This window comes from Pangasianodon hypophthalmus, chromosome 7, assembly GCF_027358585.1.
Source record: "Pangasianodon hypophthalmus isolate fPanHyp1 chromosome 7, fPanHyp1.pri, whole genome shotgun sequence".
NCBI lineage: Eukaryota > Metazoa > Chordata > Actinopteri > Siluriformes > Pangasiidae > Pangasianodon > Pangasianodon hypophthalmus.
The window spans coordinates 793,174-813,047 of NC_069716.1; the positions used below are offsets into that span (position 1 = coordinate 793,174).

The window sequence follows — 19,874 nt, forward strand, 5'->3', positions numbered from 1 at the left end:
CATAAAGAATCCTCACACACTCGCTAAAGAAATCCTCACACACTCCATAAAGAATCCTCACACACTCCATAAAGAAATCCTCACACACTCCATAAAGAAATCCTCACACACTCCATAAAGAAATCCTCACACACTCCATAAAGAAATCCTCACACACTCCATAAAGAAATCCTCACACACTCCATAAAGAATCCTCACACACTCCATAAAGAAATCCTCACACACTCGCTAAAGAAATCCTCACACACTCGCTAAAGAAATCCTCACACACTCCATAAAGAAATCCTCACACACTCCATAAAGAAATCCTCACACACTCCATAAAGAAATCCTCACACACTCCATAAAGAATCCTCACACACTCGCTAAAGAAATCCTCACACACTCCATAAAGAATCCTCACACACTCCATAAAGAAATCCTCACACACTCCATAAAGAGAAATGACATAGCCAACATACGTTTCATGTTCTTCTCAGGAATAGAAAACGTTCTCTGCGTCGCCCTAAAACTTTGACTTTTCTGAACTTTCTGAAGTATAAAAATCATTCGGTTATCACAGACCCTTGCCTTCTGCATATAACGATATTTACATTTGTGATATTTCGATAATTTTGATATATTGTGCAGCTCTAGTAGGTCACATGACCATAACACATACTTGTAGCTGTGCTAGGAAATAAATAACGTCGCTAAAACCCGCGGAAGCGTGTTCTCTGACTTGCCCTTTTAACCTCATCTAGATTTTATTGTTCCGCATTATAAGCTGTTTGGTTTCAGCGAGAGACGATAGAAAGGAAAAAGAGAAAAGAGAAAAGAGCGAGCGCTTCGTCTTTATACTGAAGAAAACAAGCAAAACCCTGTTTTCCCACAGGATATAACGCAATCTTTACTGACATTAAAGCTGAAAAAATAAATATTTTACTAGTTTAATAGTTTAATAATTCTTCATGTGAATTAGTATTCATGTCTGGAAAATGAATCCCGTCTGAATAGGGCTCCAGTTAATAGGAGGCAGATGTTAATATTTTATAAAATAGCAGAATAAATTTGTATTAAATTTAATTACACAAATTAAAAGTGAACTTTATGATCATTTGAATCCGCTTTTATGTACAATCTCCGCCTTCAGATGCTAGGCCACGCCCCTTACCTGAACCAAAGACACACACTTCACACAACAATCGACTGCACGTGGACATTTCATTTCCTCTCAGACTTTATACTTTTATGGATTGAATGCGATTAGCTGATCGGACATCGTTCCTGACGTTTATAAAGCTCAGTTTATAAAGTTTTGGCCACAAAAAAAAAAAAAAAGGTCTGACATTTTCTCCTCTGCCCTTTCCGAAAGTCGTCTCTGACAGCGCCATTATTCAGCCGCGGTCTTTAAAGACACCCGCGAGAGACAGTAGGTGTCCTCTCTCGATGCTTTATCTGTGAAAAACGAGCAGGAAGAAAAGACTAATTAACCTTAAAAAAATGTCCAACTGCAAGCTTTTATTTCATTCCGGGAGTAATATCACACTCTCTACGCCGTTAGCAAGCCAGAGCGTGGGCTAGGACTGCGCTGATCTTAAACTTCAACATCGCGGTTTACGACATCATCACGATTTCTTTTTAAAGGAAATAATCACACTTCTGGCTTCACCAGATCACATACTCCATGGACAGCTGTCCACATTGCTCCATCTGCGCTAACAGTTAGCATCGTATTTTAACATTTTACTTACTGATTTGTCCAACGAGCATCTTAGTGGATCCTAAATGCTTAGCTAGCTAGCTACCTATACACTTAGCATGCACTATTCTGTAGACCTATTTAGTATAGTTTAGTTCATAATATAAATGTTTTTTTTACATTTTGTGATTTAGCTACAACCAGGAAAGCTTTGATGTCGATGCTAATGCTTAGCTAGCTTGCTAACAAAATACAATTTAGCATTCTAAAAAGCAAACCTCACTACTAGTTAGTGATTGACTAGTTAGTGTGGTTTAGTATATCAAGTGTAATGTAAATATATTATTTTATCGTTTTTGGATTTAGCCACAACGGGAAAAGCTTCTTCACGGATGCTACCTGTACACACGTAGCTAGCTACCTAACTAATTAGCTTAAAAGGCTACAAAGCTAAATACAGTGTAGTTTCCTGTCTAAAAAGTTATCTGTCTTAAAGTAGTGCACTATTTTGACTAGAAGGTGACTATATGGCGCACAGGGCAGCAAGTATCAGGTGTTAGATGTTAAACATCCGTGTGTTAGCATATGAGGAAAATCATTAGCATTAGAACTAGTTAACTAGCTAAATAAATAGCTAGCATACTAAAAAGCATGTGCACTATTCTGATGAACTATTTAGTGTGGTTTAGTGTATAAAGTGTAATGTAAACATATTAGAATGTACATAATGTAATTGTGTTAAAATACCATAAATGTTATTTTATGGTTTGGGACGCAGCCACTACTGGGAAAGCTACTCTGTGGATGCTAGCTAGCTAATTAGTTAGCTTAGAAAGTTAGAACGCTAACAACAAACTAAAAAGTATGCTCCTAATGTAGTACACTACTTTGTTGGTCTATTTCATATTATTTAGTTCAGGAAGCGTAATGTAAACATTATTAATACGACTCGGGATGTAAACATAGCCGTATAAAACGGTTATGGACGCTAAATGTTTAGCTACCTAGCTGAGGTTTCTTGCTAACCAGCGCGCTCCTGCTGTGGCTCACTCTTCAGGCTCATTATTTAGCACACTAGAAGGTGAGTCCTCCCTACACAGTGAACATCGGGCGATGTTAAAAGCACGTCCGCGTGTTAGCGTTTGAGGAAAAAAGATTATGAGCTGGATTTGAGTCACAATCTGAGATTTCTCACAGAGCCTCGGTGATAAACGACGCATCTGTGAATAATACGCATCATCTGAGGGAAACGTTAATGAAAGAAAAAACAGGTCCCGATAGCGCTCTCGCACTTCTGAACCCGACTGTGACGGTAAGTTATTCGGTATCGATCTCCCCCGAGCGCGAATCATCACCTGGTGTTTTCCTCTTTGTTTTATTCTTCCTCGTCACGGCAGGACGTGAGCGCGAGGCCCAGACGCGGGCGAGTGTGTGTGCTTTACGCGCGTCGGGAGCGATGGTACGCTCGATACCACAGTAAATATCTAATACCTAGAGTCCAATTATACGAGGAGGAAGAAAAATCGTCCAGAAAAGAGATTTAATAAAGTCCCACATGACAGATCTTTTCTCTACTTATCGTCTCTGTCTGAGAAAGAAGAAAAAAAAACAGTGACTGAGACTTTTTTCAGTCAGAGTCAAAATAAATAATAAAAAAGGGTTTTATCCGTGTGTTTGCTAACGCGGTTAGCGTGAAAGATTAGCGTGACTAGCATTTTCATAATTTTTTTACTCACAGTGTCTGAAAGGCGTTTAGTTTGGAGTTGATTATTTTCCTCAAACAGCATGTTGATGTAGCTAGCAAGTGTTTTATTCCTTTTATACCACAGAAATCTGTTAACAACCGCAGCTTGTTACGCATTTTACCGAGAAACCGCAAAGAAGCGTAAACTCCTCTGTCCTGAAGATGTCGCAAAACTTAAAGTTACAGCTTTACCTCTGACTGTTACAAAGCGCTGACACTGGAGACTCCTTCCATCAGTGTTACAGAACACTTCACCCTGTCAGTCATTACGCACGTTTAAATATATAACCTGTTTATCATCAGTGGAGCGTCTGCTGTACACGTCTCTGTGAAAAAGCTGTTGCTATAGAAACGATAACGTATCAGAACATTAACATAAACCTGCGCTACTGTCGGAGCTGCTGCTCTAGAAAATTAATCAACACCTTCTGACCAATCAGAGTCCAGAACTCAACAACATGTTGCATATGATGAAATGACAATATTATGTCATATCATTAAACCCTGATGTTTGGTTTTGAATTAAACTTTTTATATTTATTTAACCAATCACAACCCTCTCTGCTCACAGGTCTCCTCTGATTGGCTGCTGGCAGTTGAATATTAGTGATGTAATAAAATTATATTAAATGATTATGTGATTATCATCCAGGATCCATGATGCAGTTTATCAAAAAATATAATACAAGAGTATAAAAAATTCGGATTTGTTCACACTCAGGCTCTGTGTGATCCGAATCAATCGTACGATTTATTAAATCAGCCAATCAGATCGGCCGCGTGGACGCTGGAGTTCTGCCCTCAGCTCGCTCGAGGCTTTTATTCAAGATTTTATTCCCTCGTTCCTCGTTATTAATTCGGCTCGGGGCGACGCTGACAGCACGGGGAACGGGGACAAGAGCAACGAGCTGCGACCTCGAAATCCATCAGAGTGACCAACACACAGGACGTGACCTCTGACCTTTCACCTCATCCTCGCAGGTGAGATCAATGCATCATCAGGACACACACACACACTCTCTCTCACACACACACACACACACACACACACACACACACAAGCGAGCTAATCCTCATCCTCTGATGAATCATTCAGAGCAAAACACACCGTCCGAACACTAAGCTTTCGGTTAAATGATTTATATAAAGGTGAAATAAAAATGAAAAAATAAAAATAAAACCTGAAGTGTTCATTAATCAACTAAAAAAAAACCACTGATATTTATTTTATTTATTTATCTATTTATTTACTAATATTTCATTTCAGAGAGAGTGTATGAGTTTTTCCTCTCATCACATTACTGAAGCATCTTAATAAACAGAATCAATTAATATGCAAATGAATAAATACAGCAATTAATTAATTACCATTCAATTACCTAATTATTTACTTAATTACATAATGACTTAATTACTTAATTAATTAATGTATTTGGTGATGCTTTTTGTTTTCCTTTCTTACTTAATAAAAAAAGGATAAATTTGTTTATTTTAGTGAAAATGTTGTAGCTTGATATTTCGTCTTTACAGTAAAGAATTCAGTTGTTCTGCAGTGAGGGAGCGCTAACGGATATAAACACACTCATCTCAGCACAGCTGCGTGTGTGTGTAGAGGTGTGTGTGTGTATAGGTGTAGATCTGTGTGCGTGTGTGTGTGTGTGTGTGTGTGTGTGTGTATAGGTGTAGGTGTGTGTGTGTGTGTGTGTATAGGTGTGTGTGTGTGTGTATAGGTGTAGATGTGTGTGTGTGTGTGTGTGTGTATAGGTGTGTGTGTGTGTGTATAGGTGTAGATGTGTGTGTGTGTGTGTGTGTATAGGTGTGTGTGTGTGTGTGTGTGTGTTTGTGTAGGTGTGGATGTGTGTGTGTGTGTGTGTGTGTATAGGTGTGTGTGTGTGTGTGTATAGGTGTAGATGTGTGTGTGCGTGTGTGTGTGTGTGCGTGTGTGTGTATAGGTGTAGGTGTGTGTGTGTGTGTGTGTATAGGTGTAGATGTGTGTGTGTGTGTGTGTGTGTGTATAGGTGTGTGTGTGTGTGTATAGGTGTAGATGTGTGTGTGTGTGTGTGTGTATAGGTGTAGGTGTGTGTGTATAGGTGTGTGTGTGTGTGTGTGTGTTTGTGTAGGTGTAGATGTGTGTGTGTGTGTGTGTGTGTATAGGTGTGTGTGTGTGTGTGTATAGGTGTAGATGTGTGTGTGCGTGTGTGTGTGTGTGCGTGTGTGTGTATAGGTGTAGGTGTATGTGTGTATAGGTGTAGGTGTGTGTGTGTGCGTGTGTGTGTGTGTGTGTGTGTGTATAGGTGTAGGTGTGTGTGTGTGTATAGGTGTAGGTGTGTGTGTGTGTGTGTGTGTGTGTGTGTGTGTGTATAGGTGTGTGTGTGTGTGTGTGTGTGTGTGTGTTTTCTGTCCCTCGGCTGAATTCTGCTTCAGGAGGAAGTGATGTCGTTACTGTAATGTTTATGTGAAATCCCGGTCTGTCGTCTCTCGGTCTCAGTAGAAACGCTCCTGCCGGAGTCGCAGCTCTGACGGCTCTCCCACGTGGACGAGAGTGAAAATAGGACCTGAGGCGTCACTACAATAACACATTTATTTATTTTTTGTCCTTTTTAATGCGCGCTGTCATGTCAGATTCAGCAGAGAAACTGAGCCGAGTGCGCCAAGTTCCATGTTTGGAAAAAAAAATATTTTAAATAAAATAATAAAAGAGAGAAAAATGACTGTTGTTCCATTTTTAGAAGAAAATGTAAAATGCTGCTATCGTATTGGAAAAGAAAAGTGGTATCTTGCCATCTCTGATATTTACTTAAGGACAATCTTTTGTCATTTTTTTCACCTGACATGAAAATAAGTTAGCTAGCTAGCTAAAACCTGCGATGTTAATCAGAGCTAACTGGAAGATGTTAGCACTGAGGCTGAGTCTGCTGCATCGAGTCCAGACGTCACAGTTTGGGTTTCTCTGATTCTCTACTCTGTTTCATAGCAAAACTCTTTGTGTTTTTTATAGTTTGGATGTCTGTGTGTATCAGGGATGGACTTTAATAATGGATTTTACCCATGATGCCTCTGCGTGTGTGTGTGTTTGTGTGTGTGTGTGTTTTCAGCCTGGTCTTGGACTCAGACTCTGCTTCAGCTTTTTTTTTTTCTTTTCATCTACATCCTGCTTCTTCTGAGTCTCTTTCTCTAAACCAAACCTCACAGATGGACTGAAAAACAGGAAATCCTCAAAGCCGAGAAGACGAGCCTCCATCTGTGAAGCGCAAACTGATGAATTATACAAATGAGGCAAATTTAATCGCTTTCTAACGTCACGGTCTGACCCCAGTCACGATTACAGACGAAAATCAAACAGCGATTAAATGACAGTATGCTGTGAAAGTGATATGGTTAAAAAAAAACTGGATACGAAATCATTTATTCATAAATCGTTTCCATATAAGGACGTGCTCTAACGCCTCTAACGCGAACCTCGACTGATCTTCAGATCGTATTAGTGTGTAGACGTTCCTGCGATGTTATATACAGATTACACTGTCACGCATATTTATATCAGTTACACACCAATTTACAAAACATTTTCTCTTCATTCCACAATAAATCTATACATCAAGACACATAAGACTAACCACTCCATTAGAACAAAAGTAATGGCACCCTATAACAGTATTAGGCGTTAATACTGAAGCGCTGCAGTGGCTGAGCTGCATTATTGGAAGATTTACGCACCCTGTTCTTTCACCTTTTAGTCGCCTTGTGGTTCTTTCACCTTTGCTCTTTCACCTTTTAGTCACCATTTTGTTGTTTTCAACTCTCCTTGCCTTTTATGGAGGTTTGTGGGCGTGGCTAAATGTAAATGAGCTGCGAATGTGCGGGGAAATTTACAGCTGATTGTTGTTTATCACCATAAAATCGGTGAAGTTCTAAACCTGGTGGGAATTTTCAGTTCGGCTTGGGCACTAAAATATTCACACACTATATAACTGTAAATAAATAATAAATAACTATAAGTAAATAAATAAATCATATACATCAGGAAGTCTCTTTATCTCTGTCTCTCTCTCCAGTAAAGCGCTGCCTGTGTTGGTGTTTGATCATCGCTGAGCGAGGCCGAGTGGACGGCGCTGGACTGAGTGACGGTGTTTCAGGAATCGTCCGTGTGTCCTGCACTGATGGAGTCGGAGGAGGAGGAGGAGGAAGAGGAGGAGGAAGAGGAGGAGGATAAAGGACGAGGTCAGCAGGGTCACTCTCAGTCCAGACGCTGATCTCCTCCACTTTTGTTCAGTGTAATGAGTTTTGTCACAGCGTTTTATTCGATCAGACGGCGGAAACGTCCCGAATCACACACAGGAATACAAATCAGATCAAGTTCCTCACACAGATCAAACACTCCAGCAGTTTCAAAGTTTTAGACCTGACTTTTAAATCAAAGTAATTATTATAACTACACTAACGTTACCTGTAGAGAATCTAGAGCACATTACATTGTTTATTCCTTCTGCTTATTTCTTTATTTGTTTACTTGTTTGTTTATTTATTATACAACTACAGTAATTTCAACATGTTGTATATAACTGAATTATTTTTATGTTTCATACCAAATGTTCTTTTTGTTACACCTATTAAATTAGTTATTATTATTATTATTATTAGTTGTTGTTAAATAATCATGCTCATTTGCATAGTGAAACTTGCAAACACTCTCCAGTTTCCCATCATGCACTGTTCTTTGTTTATGTGCACTTCCTTTTGTTGTTTATTTGTTTGTTTGTTTTTGCCAGAGAAATCAAATAGGATTTGAGGGTCTTGTTTACACACATCTTACTGTGAAGATAAAATGCCAAACACACACACACTCATACACACCACACACACACACAAACACACACACAGAATCACACCATCACATATTCACACTCACACACACACACACACACACACACACACACACACACACTCATACACACCACACACACACAGAATCACACCATCACATATTCACACACACACATACACACACACACACACACTCATACACACCACACACACACAGAATCACACCATCACATATTCACACACACACACACACACACACACACACACACACACACACACAGAATCAGATTACAACTACAAATAAACACAGAAGATTTTCCACCTTAATGAGAGAATTTTTGAATTTTTCAAATCTGATTAAATTCCAATTCAAAGCATCAAAGTTCAGAGCAGATCAGACCAAAACCTGATCAATGTCTTGAGGGGGGATGATGGGGGGATGGAGGGATGATGGAGGGATGATGGGGGTGATGGAGGGATGATGGGGGTGATGGAGGGATGATGGGGGGATGATGGAGTGATGATGATGATGATGGAGGGATGATGGGGGGATGATGGAGGGATAATGGGGGGATGATGGAGGGATGATGGAGGATCACGGAGGGATAATGGGGGGATAATGGGGGGGATGATGGAGGGATGATGGGGGTGATAGAGGGATGATGGAGGGATGATGGGGTGATGGAGGGATAATGGGGGGATAATGGGGGGGATGATGGAGGGATGATGGGGGTGATAGAGGGATGATGGAGGGATGATGGGGTGATGGAGGGATGAAGGGGGTGATAGAGGGATGATGGGGGTGATAGAGGGATGATGGGGGTGATAGAGGGATGATGGGGTGATGGAGGGATGATGGGGTGATGGAGGGATGATGGGGGGATAATGGGGGGGATGATGGAGGGATGATGGGGGTGATAGAGGGATGATGGAGGGATGATGGGGTGATGGAGGGATGATGGGGGTGATAGAGGGATGATGGGGGTGATAGAGGGATGATGGGGATGATAGAGGGATGATGGGGGTGATGGAGGGATGATGGGGGATGATGGAGGGATGATGGAGGGATGATGGAGGGATGATGGAGGGATGATGGAGGGATGATAAAACAAAAATCACACAAAGAATCAAATAAATCAGTAAAGAGTAAAAAGCGCAGCGGTAAAGCCTCTCTGCCCTTCAGAAATAAAATCTAATTAAGGAGGAGATTTATGAGACAGAGTGTGTGCGTGTGTGTGAGTGTATGTGAGAGTGTGTGTGTGACTGTGTGTGTGTGTGAGTGTGTGTGTGTGAGTGTATGTGAGAGTGTGTGTGTGACTGTGTGTGTGTGTGAGTGTGTGTGTGTGTGTGTGTATGTGAGAGTGTGTGTGACTGTGTGTGTGTGTGAGTGTGTGTGTGTATGAGTGTGTGTGTGAGTGTGTGTGTGTGTGTGTGTTTGATGCTGAGATGATTTCCTGATTTCAGATGAGCGTTGCGGTCCTTCAGGCTTTTCCAATTTACACTTCAAACCTGAGAAGTCGCTCTTAACGTGCGTGTGTGTGTGTGTGTGTGCGTGTGTGTGCGTGTGTGTGTGTGTTGGCCCAGTAGTACACAGCGGAAATGTGCTAGAGTGCTCGCAACTCCTTAAAAACCAACATTATCACCTTTTCAGACGTCTGTGATTTCCCATCATGCCCCTGTAGAGTCGTTCTTCATCACACCAGCTGCTTATTTTATGCAAATTTCAACAAAATGTAAAAGAAATGATGTAAAATGAAGAGTTTGTCTTCGTCTGAGGTCTAAAGGTTCTCAATGTTGACATGAACCACATGGCACGCGTCGAATATTTAATTAGATTTATATCGTTATCAGGAAAAATCCTCGTTTCTGATTGGCTGAGAGGCGACACCTTTAACGAAGTTAATTACAGCGTGATTTTATTCCTGAGTGACGTTTTTTAGTAAAACGCAACACATCTGAGGGAAACACTGATGTACGTGCTAGCTAGTCATTAGCCATGTTATGCTTGGCGTCCATATTTCCCAGTTGCCTAGCAACACGCCTAGTGTACAGACTGATTGTAACCATGACAACAAGAGTTTGCTTTCCACACACTCCATTTATTTACCCGTAGTACATATTTTCTTTCTGCGCAATCAAAAATATTAATTTTAATATAGAGTTTGTAAAAACATTCAAGACGTAACCATAGCAACATTCGTATAATGTTTCCGCCTCACTCACCGCCGTCGTGCTCCGCTTTGCCGTCGTTCTCCGTGTCCGTGAGCGTCAGAGCCGAGTTGGACAGACTGGACATTCGAGATTCACGTCCATGCGCTTTAACCCCCCTGTCCCACAGACGAATGGCGCAGTCCGGAGAGATCGACACGCCCCCCGTGTTCTGGATGCGATGGTCCAGTCCGGTTTCAGCACAAAAGCTCAGACCGCGGCGAGGAGCTGCAGCGCAAATCCCCAGCTGATGCAGCGACAAAGACTGAGCTGAAAAATACATCACATCATAAATCTTTTATTCACTAAATGTATAAAAAATCATTATTTCATTATTATCAGGTCCAATTTACATCCAAAACAGCTTTATTTATTAATATATTCTTCACATTAGTCACAATTCTTACTTCCTTTTCTTAATTAATTAGACTCACACGTAATATTTCTGAATTCAGGAATTAAATAATGTTTTAAATATATAAATATATACACACTCACACACACACACATATATATAAATCTATTACTACTGTTACATTACAGACGAATTATTTAAAAAAGACATTTTTAATACAGTAAAATTCACATATGTAGATTTTATATTGTTTTGCAAAGTACATGAGTGTTTGGTTAAAAAAGAAAAGCTACAGTGATGTGCAAATTTATTTATTTCTGCATTTGTTTGTTTGTTTGTGTTTATATTTAACATTTAAAAAGAGATGGTTAAGTAACATGATACAGTCTCTGCTGCTCATTTGGTTTCTGTTTATTTAAAAAAACACGATGTGAAAATTAAATTTTAATTGTAATTATATTGCATTGATTTCACAATTACATAAACATCTCTCTCTCTCTCTCTCTCTCTCTCTCTCTCTCTGTCTAATCAAGCTGATGCACCAATCAGAAACAGACCTTGTGAAAGCCCCGCCCCCTTACTCTGATTGGCAGAAGTGACAGTTTATATTATAAGATGCAATCAGTAAAATATTAAGACTATAATTAATTTCATTATCATTACTATTATTATTATTATTATTATTATTATTATTATTATTATTACAGTCTGAAAATTTACATGATATATTTCTCCACTTCTTTTGTTCTTTGGTTTATTGTTATTTGTAGTATTTATAGTTTCTGTCTTTATGGTGTATTTATTAGTATTTTAGTTGAAAGCGTGCTCAGACCTGTCGTGTATTTGCTCAGCATCTCTCCCGAGTTTATATCCACCACGTGATGATTCTCAAAGGCCTTCAGTGTATCGCTCGAGCTGTACACCTTCCTCCCGAGTCTCTCCATCCCTCCGTCCTCTTCCTCCTCTTCTCTCTCTCCTCCTCTCCCTTGTTCCATCCGCTCTCTGAGGGAAGAGTGCAGCCGTCGCTCGTTCACCTCCATGATCCCTTCATGCTGCAACTCGTCTCTTTTCCTCCACTGCGTCTCTCCGTCTGCTCGCCTTTTCTTCCACTCGTCCTCCACCTGCTCGTGGAAAGAACACGGAGAAGGAGTGAAAAAAATGTCCCAGAGGTTACTTCAACAGAGAGAGGAGAATAAGAAGCGAGGAAAGAATGAAAAACATGGGGAAATTTTAAAAAGATGAGCGGAAAAAAAAAGCCAAAATATACGAGAAGACAAAGAAAATGAGCGAGTGACGGAGATGGTGGGAGGAACAAAAAGAGTGAGAGAGACAGAAGAATGAAGACACTAGAACCAAATACAAGAAAAAATTGATGTAGGGTGAGAAGAGAAAGAAGAGAAATAATTTGCTAAAAAAAGAGAGAAAGGAAGAATGATTAAAGCATCTGTGAACTTTGTCATAAACTTCTGTCTGAACCGATTTACTCTCAGCCTCACAGAACACAAACCAGAGATAAAAATAAAAAGGAAATAATGATGAACAATGTGAGGAGAAAGAGAAAGAGAAAGGAGGAGAGGAGAATAATAATCAGGTAAAGAACCAAGCAGAGCAAAGCAGAGGAGAGAAAATAAAAGAGAGAGAGAGAGAGAGAGAGAGAGAGAGGGAGAGAGAAGGAGAGAGAGGGAGAGAGAGAGAGAGGGAGAGAGAGAGAGAGAGAGGGAGAGAGACCTCCACTACTAAAAAATAGAAGGAGAAGAAGGACAAGAACCAAAACAATAAAATTGAGATAAAATTACAGAAAATGACAGGACAGTAAGTTGCCATCAAGAATACAGACTGACTTACTCTATCTATCTATCCATCTATCTATCTATCTATCTGTCTGTCTGTTCATCTCTCTGTCAGTCTCTCTCTCTCTCTGTCTTTCTATCTCTCCGTCTGTCTGTCTCTCTCTCTATCTGTCTGTTTGTCTCTGTGTATCTATCTATCTATCTATCTATCTATCTATCTATCTATCTGTCTGGCTAACTGTATCTCTGTCTATCTATATCCATCTATCCATCTTTTTGTCTCTCTTCCTGTCTTTCCTGCTTTTCAATATCTTCTTTTCACTGTGTTAGTATCACTGCCTGTCTGTCTGTCTGTCTCTCTCTCTCTCTCTCTCTCTCGCTCTCTCTCTCTGTTTACACACTATTGCTGTTATAATTTGTACGTGTTGGCTGTTTTGGGTTTTTGAGTTCACACTCAGATTCCCTCCTGCTTTAAATTCACAATTTGACACTAGTGCACTATGTGAAGTGCGCACTCCTGAGTGAGGGCGTGTCCCATTACACCCTCACTTCAGTCTCTTTAGATTTTACACCAACACCACTGCAACGTTTATATTAAAATATCATCCAAATTTCTCTTCAGTCCGCACGGACACACACACACACACACACACACACACACACTCCAAACTCCCTCCCGAATAAACTAAATAAACTACTGTTCTGCTGTTACTCACACGGCTTCCTCACTCCAGCTTTAATCACTTTAATTAATTTCATATTCTGATATATATCATGTAAAATACAGTTCGGCGTTTAACATTCAGACAGAAAAAAACACAATTGTTAATGAACTACTTTTATATTTTTAATATTTTTAAATGTGGGGGTGTCATTTAGTCCATATATGGAAACATGGGTGTGTCATTATGTCTATATATGGAAATATGGTGTGCTGATTAAGACCATGTTTAAATTCCATATATGGAAATGTGGGTGTGTCATTGAGTCCATATAAGAGAACATCAGTCATCATTCCATTGAGTCAATATGGAAATGTGGGCAGGTCAACGAGTCCATATATGGAAATGTGGGCAGGTCAACGAGTCCATATATGGAAATGTGGGCAGGTCAACGAGTCCATATATGGAAATGTGGGCAGGTCAACGAGTCCATATATGGAAATGTGGGCATGACATTCACTCCATATATGGAAGTAAAGGTGTATCATTTAGTCCATTCATGGAAATATGGTTGTGTGTCTGACTCAATATATGGAAATGTCGGAGTGTCAGCAAGCCCATATATGGAGAGTGGGCGTGTCCTTATGGTCATATATGGAAATAATGGAATGTCAAAGAAATTTACTACGTTTAAGTCATTATTTTTAGGCCACGGATTTTTGTCTGTATTTTATATTTAATTCAATTTAGATTTAATTAGAAAATTTTAAAGTTGTAGAAATATGTGAAAATGAACTGGCATGAAAATAAAAATGACACGCTTTTATTCAGAAGCGTTTCTCTAAAATAAATTCAGCAAGCGGGCGCAGTTTAGCCGAAGCGTTTAGGAGACGTGTGTGATAATAGACTCGTGACTTTTCAGGTTAAACGCATCCTCGAGGGAAACGTAGCCGTGATCAAAAGATCCCCATAATCACAGAACCGGCCTCGTTTCATTTCCACGCCTGGGTTCCCCCTCCCGCCCCAATGCATTGTGGGTCATTGTTTTTTTGCCGAGTCGCTGTTTTTCCCATGGCATTGTGGGTAAAGGGCCACCTGGGTGTGATGTGTTCAGTGGAGCGCTGAACATTAGCGTGATTTATACACTTCTCCCGCGTCTGTCCTCATTTCACACGGCTTTAAAAACCACTCCGTCCTTTTCAGTGGAGTCGTCAGGAGGGAAATGAATCACGCCGCTCAGGTCTCGGGGTTTTTATGAACAGATGATACACACTTTAGGGCTTTAGCAAAGTCAGAGTGGTGCTTCAGGTTGATGGAGTTTTCCCACCTGACACTGATCCTCAGAGTCCACTAAAGTACAAAATCCGACATCGTACACACAATCCATAGCAATTTACATTGTACGTGGTTTTTTCCATATATGGAAATGTGGGAGTGTCCTTGATTCCATATGGAGAAATGGGAGGGTCCCTGAATACATATACGGACATGTGAGTGTGTTCTGGAGTCCGTACGTAGAAATTTGCTCTTGAGTCCATACAAAAAGTGCGGGAGTGTGTTTAACTCCATATATGGAAATGTGGAAATATCCTTAAATCCATATATGAAAATGTGGGTGTGTCTTTGAGTCCATATATAGAAATGTGGAATGGTCACTGAATCCATATATGGAAATGTCTGAGTGTCTGAGGCCATATATGGAAATGTGGGAGTGTCCTTGATTCCATATGGAAATCTGGGAGTGTCTGAGTCCATATATGGAAATGTCTGAGTGTCTGGAAGTCCATATATGGAAATGTGGGCGTGGCTGTAAGACCACATATGGAAATGTTGGTGTACTCAAGATACCGTATATGGAAATGTGTAAGTATCCAAGTCTACATATAGAAATATATAAGAGTCTGAGTCCATATATGGAAATGTGGGAGTGTCTAAAAGTCCATATAAGGAAATGTAGGCATATAGTTCAGTTCACATATAATTTTTTTCTATATAAAAGTATAACTATGTGATTTTCTGCACTGATGCCAAATTATTAAAGAGAGAATATTATTGATTATTTTTTTCTGTTACTATATCACCTTACGTTAGCCAGTTTGCTCTTCACTATAATAGAGCTTTATATTTACAATTATTAGACTAAAAGACTAAAAAAAACCTAAAAAAATAAAAAACTAAAAACTGTGTTTTTTTTTAATCTTTGTTAGTTTCCATGGTTACATTTAGCTAGTTATTACAGTACAATCTGCTAGTTTATGAAGATTAAGGATGACTGTGAGTTGAAACTGCAATGTTAGCTGACATTTTAATATCACCATTTGCTAACTAGTAAACATGTAAATGTAATTTATTAAAAATTATATTAAAAGATGATTCACTTTGATCAGAAATGTACAGAATTAATACACGACCTGATTAAATGACAGAAAGATACAGCGAAAGAAAGGAATAGTGCAGGTCTGAATGGTTTTACGGTGAGTAAAAAAGGAATTATAGCGGTAATAAAACGTGTGTGTGTGTGTGTGTGTGTGTGTGTGTGTGTGTGCGTGTGCGTGTGTGTGTGTGTGTGTGAGAGAGAGATGGAGAAGATGAGAGATGGATAGAGGGATGAGGAGGACGAGGAGGAGGAACAGAGCTTTCACTCATCATTATTTATGGAGGTAAAGGCTGGAGGTGCCGTCATAGATTCACGGCAAGGAGCAGTGCCACGGAATTACTGAAACACACACACACACACACACACACACACACACACACACACACACACTGCCCTTCACATGTGGAAGGAGATTTCCCTACACGTCTTCACTACGCCACTCTTTCTGTTTCTCCTTCATCACAGCTTTCAAAGAACATTTCAGAAATATTTTGCCAGTAATCTCTAACATTTCCACGTTTATTATTTCACTTCCTGCTCTTTTAAGATTTATTCATTAAAAACAGGGAACAATAAGATTTTAAAATAAAAGCACACACAAAACATTTCTCTCCTTCTGAAACATTTCTCCTCCTGCTGAAAGAAATGCGTTGTTTTATTTCTGCTCGTTTGAGTTCTTTGTTTATTCGGATGAAACTGTTCAAAAGTAAGACATAAGACTGATTTATTAATAAAAATCCTGAACAAAGAGACTCATTTGAGTGTATAATCTAAAATATTGCGTGTGCTTTCAGTGGAGTCTCCATTCCTAAAAGAATCATTATGTAAATCACGTCACGTGCAAAATCATCAGAGGAAATGCTGTTTAAAGTTTTCAGACTTCACACGTTACACAGTTTTTACACACAGGATAAAACGCATAAAAGATGAGTGAAATTCTTACGTTACTGAGTTCCCGAATCAAGCGGTCAGCTGAGGGAAGAGAAGTGTGTGTAATAAATAAACGTAATGTGTGTAATGTATAAAATATAAATATGTTTAATCGTGTATTTCACATATTTTTTGTGTTTGTTCTCTGTGAAGATTTCAGATCACAAAGAAACTCCCAAAAAAGCAAAACAGAAACTAAGCACACACTCACACACTCACACACTCACATGTATTAGTCCATTTTTCAAATCTAAATCAGAGGAAAATTTGATTATTTTGGTTCATTTGCTATTTAAACAAACCAAAAAGGGGGGAAAAAGATGTATGAGGTGTGTGTAGCGCTGAAAACATCCTCGTAAAACTTGTTCATTCATTATTCGACAATAGAAAGTTAAACAAAGCTTTAACAAGTGTGTGTTAATCACAAATATCACCCGAGCACAGAGAATAAATGAATGAATAAATAAATAAATACAGAAAGAAAGAGAGAAAGAAAGGAATGATTAGATAATTATATGAATAACAAATTTCAAATATTTCATGTGTCTTATCAAAAGTATACATTTTTTTTTTTTTTGTCTCCAGAACTCGTGACATTTCTGCAGCTCTGTGTTTTGACTCCGTTTAGCATTTCGCAAAAACTCTATAATTTTACTAAAAAATACTAAAAAAAAAAAAACAAACAAAAAAAAAAACCACTGCAACCTAAAACATAGGGAATGTTTGATTCACTTCCTGAAAGTGATTCGATTCAGTGATTCGAAATTTCTCACCAAAAACAAACCAAGTATTTATATATTTATATTTATTAATATTATTTATAAATATAATTAATGCATTTATATTTATTTATATTTAAACACTATTTATTAGGGATGAATCAAATTTTTGGCCTGAAATTGTTACAAATGTCACGTTCAGTTTTCAGCCTGAAAAAGAAAAATGGGTGAAAAATGTGACCAAAAAAGATTCTGTAAAATTGTCAAAACCTAACACTTTAAAAATCATTGTAATGTTGATGATGATAATGAGAAAGTGATTAAAAACACTTTTTATGCCAAACTGTTTCCGTAGCAACAGTGAAACATTTCACGCTTTCGACGAGGGAAGTTAGACACGCGATCTGTAAAAGAATTCTAACAAAAATGCGTTGTGTATTTTATCCTTTATAGCGTTTCTATTTACTGAAACTGTACATTAACGTTACCATAGCAACCAGCATCATCATCGCCAACATTAGCTAGGTTTGTTAGACATTTCAAGCTACCACATTGTCATTCTCTAATAATTTGCATATCAGATGTGATTGCTTCAACTGGGTTTATTTAGTGACATCACAAACTGAGCTCCTGCGAAGCCCCGCCTCCAAATCCGGTTTATTAACATTTATTAATCTGTCATGTAAAGTGTTTAATCATGAATTATTTAATCCGACACATTTCTGGTTCACTCCAGGACTCGAGTGAGGAAACATGACGCCTCCATCCCTCCATCTCTACATCCCTCCATCCCTCCATCCCTACATCCATCACAATATCTGGCTTTGACAGCTCTGCATAATTCATGCGCTTTGCTGCTCCATCTCTCTCTCTCTCTCTCTCTCTCTCTCTCTCTATCTATCTCTCCGTTTCTCTTGCTCTCAGAGAATGACACGACAAACGACAAAAAGAAAAAAATAAATAAAGGCACTGCAGACGTGAAACGAGGGCACGCTTCCATTAACCAACGTGAGAGCTTCGATGGTCTCCGGGGCTTGTTTTTTCAACGAGAGAGAGAGAGAAAGAGAGAGAGAGAGAGAGAGAGAGAGAGAGAGAAAGACTTTGCCATTACACAGTATTAGTGTGAATTCACGGAGCTCTAGATAATTTATGCTGATTATTATGCTTCTAAAATTATATTTAATTGCAATAATTACAATAATACATGCCTTTCATATATATTTTTTATAATTCTGCGCTACTCAGATGTCAGGATGTGACGTGTAAATGGTCACATAAATGTGGAATTGTACTTTTTATATAATTAAAATCATCAGAAATCAGTTCCGAGACGTTTGATTACTGTAGAGATTAATTATTAGAAACGCTCAGAGCTCAGCGCTGGGAAAAGAATATTAGAAATTACTTTAGGAAATGATTTTTTATTCAGAATGACATGATGATGAAACTGATTATTATTTCTAGATATATAGATACATATTCCCAACAGTAAAAAAAAAAATAAATAAGGTGTTTTTTTGCAGTGTACATTTGCAGGGATTAAACTTCCAAAAGATGAAGATAATCAATCAATCAATCAATCAATCAATCAATCAATCAATCAATCATTCAGTATAATTATGATCTAAAATAATTAAAGTAATCTAAAATAATTATGATTCCAACTGTAATAATAAGACGAATTATTCCTATAATAATGAAACTCAGAACCAACAATGATTAAAAATAGTTCCAATAAAAAGAGGAGATAACGGTGTTTATGTATAAAATGAGTAAATATAATTTTACATATATACAGTAAATATTCCTCAGGTGTGTAAATACGACGCTGATCGTCTGGTTGTGTTTTTGCATCGTGTGAAGAACTGATATAAAAGTGCAGCAGGTTTTTTTTTTTTTTGGTTCAATTTTAATCGTCCTCTCAGCTGAAAGATCTCCATCCTACAGATCTCTAATTTCCCGAACTCATTAAACAGGAGTCTGATTATCGAACCGTCCTGCTCTCCTCCTGTTCTCGCTCTGATAAAAGCTCCTCTCGAGTCGGCTCATGTTTCTGGAGGTTATGTAGGTCAGGATTATGTAAGAAACACTCGGCTCTGTCGGGCCTGACGTGAATTTTTAATTCCGCACGGCGAAAGTGCCTCCGATTTTTATAATTTAACACACGAGTGCTGGAAGATCGCAGAGAGACGCCAGACTGCAGAGTGAGGACAGGAAGTTTACTAAACTACAGCCGGAATTCCAGGGAAATCATCCGGAATTCCACGAAACCTCCACTGGAGTTTGATTTTTGGGATATATATGTATACGTTTATTAAATATATATATATGTATGTATGTATATACACGTCTTATAAAAATAAACTGTCTACATAAATATTCACTCGCTTAAAATCGACCTAATTGGGATTTTACGTCATAAATCTACACAAAAGCAGCTCATAATGCTGAAGTGAAGGAAAGTAAAATCGATTTAGTTTGCCAAATTATTAACAAATAAAAACTGTAAAAGTTGTGATTGCATGTCAGTGTGAGTCCACCTGCTCCTGCAAGAACCCAGAGTTTGCCAGAGAACACACCTAAA

The 19,874-nt window shown here is 38.7% G+C and overlaps 1 protein-coding gene across 3 annotated transcripts in view; it reads right to left on the reverse strand.

The window, feature by feature from the left end:
* Positions 1–19,874, reverse strand: part of si:dkey-237h12.3 (teneurin-3) — a 125,360-nt gene that overhangs the window by 85,386 nt on the left and 20,100 nt on the right. For all 3 annotated transcript variants that reach the window (XM_053235640.1, XM_053235639.1, XM_034306125.2), the window contains 2 exons: positions 11,645–11,933; positions 10,473–10,727 (listed from right to left, as the gene is read on the reverse strand). In XM_053235640.1, coding sequence (XP_053091615.1) covers positions 10,473–10,727; positions 11,645–11,852 — 463 coding nt within the window. In that variant the 5' untranslated portion in view covers positions 11,853–11,933. The remainder of the gene's footprint in view (positions 1–10,472; positions 10,728–11,644; positions 11,934–19,874) is intronic.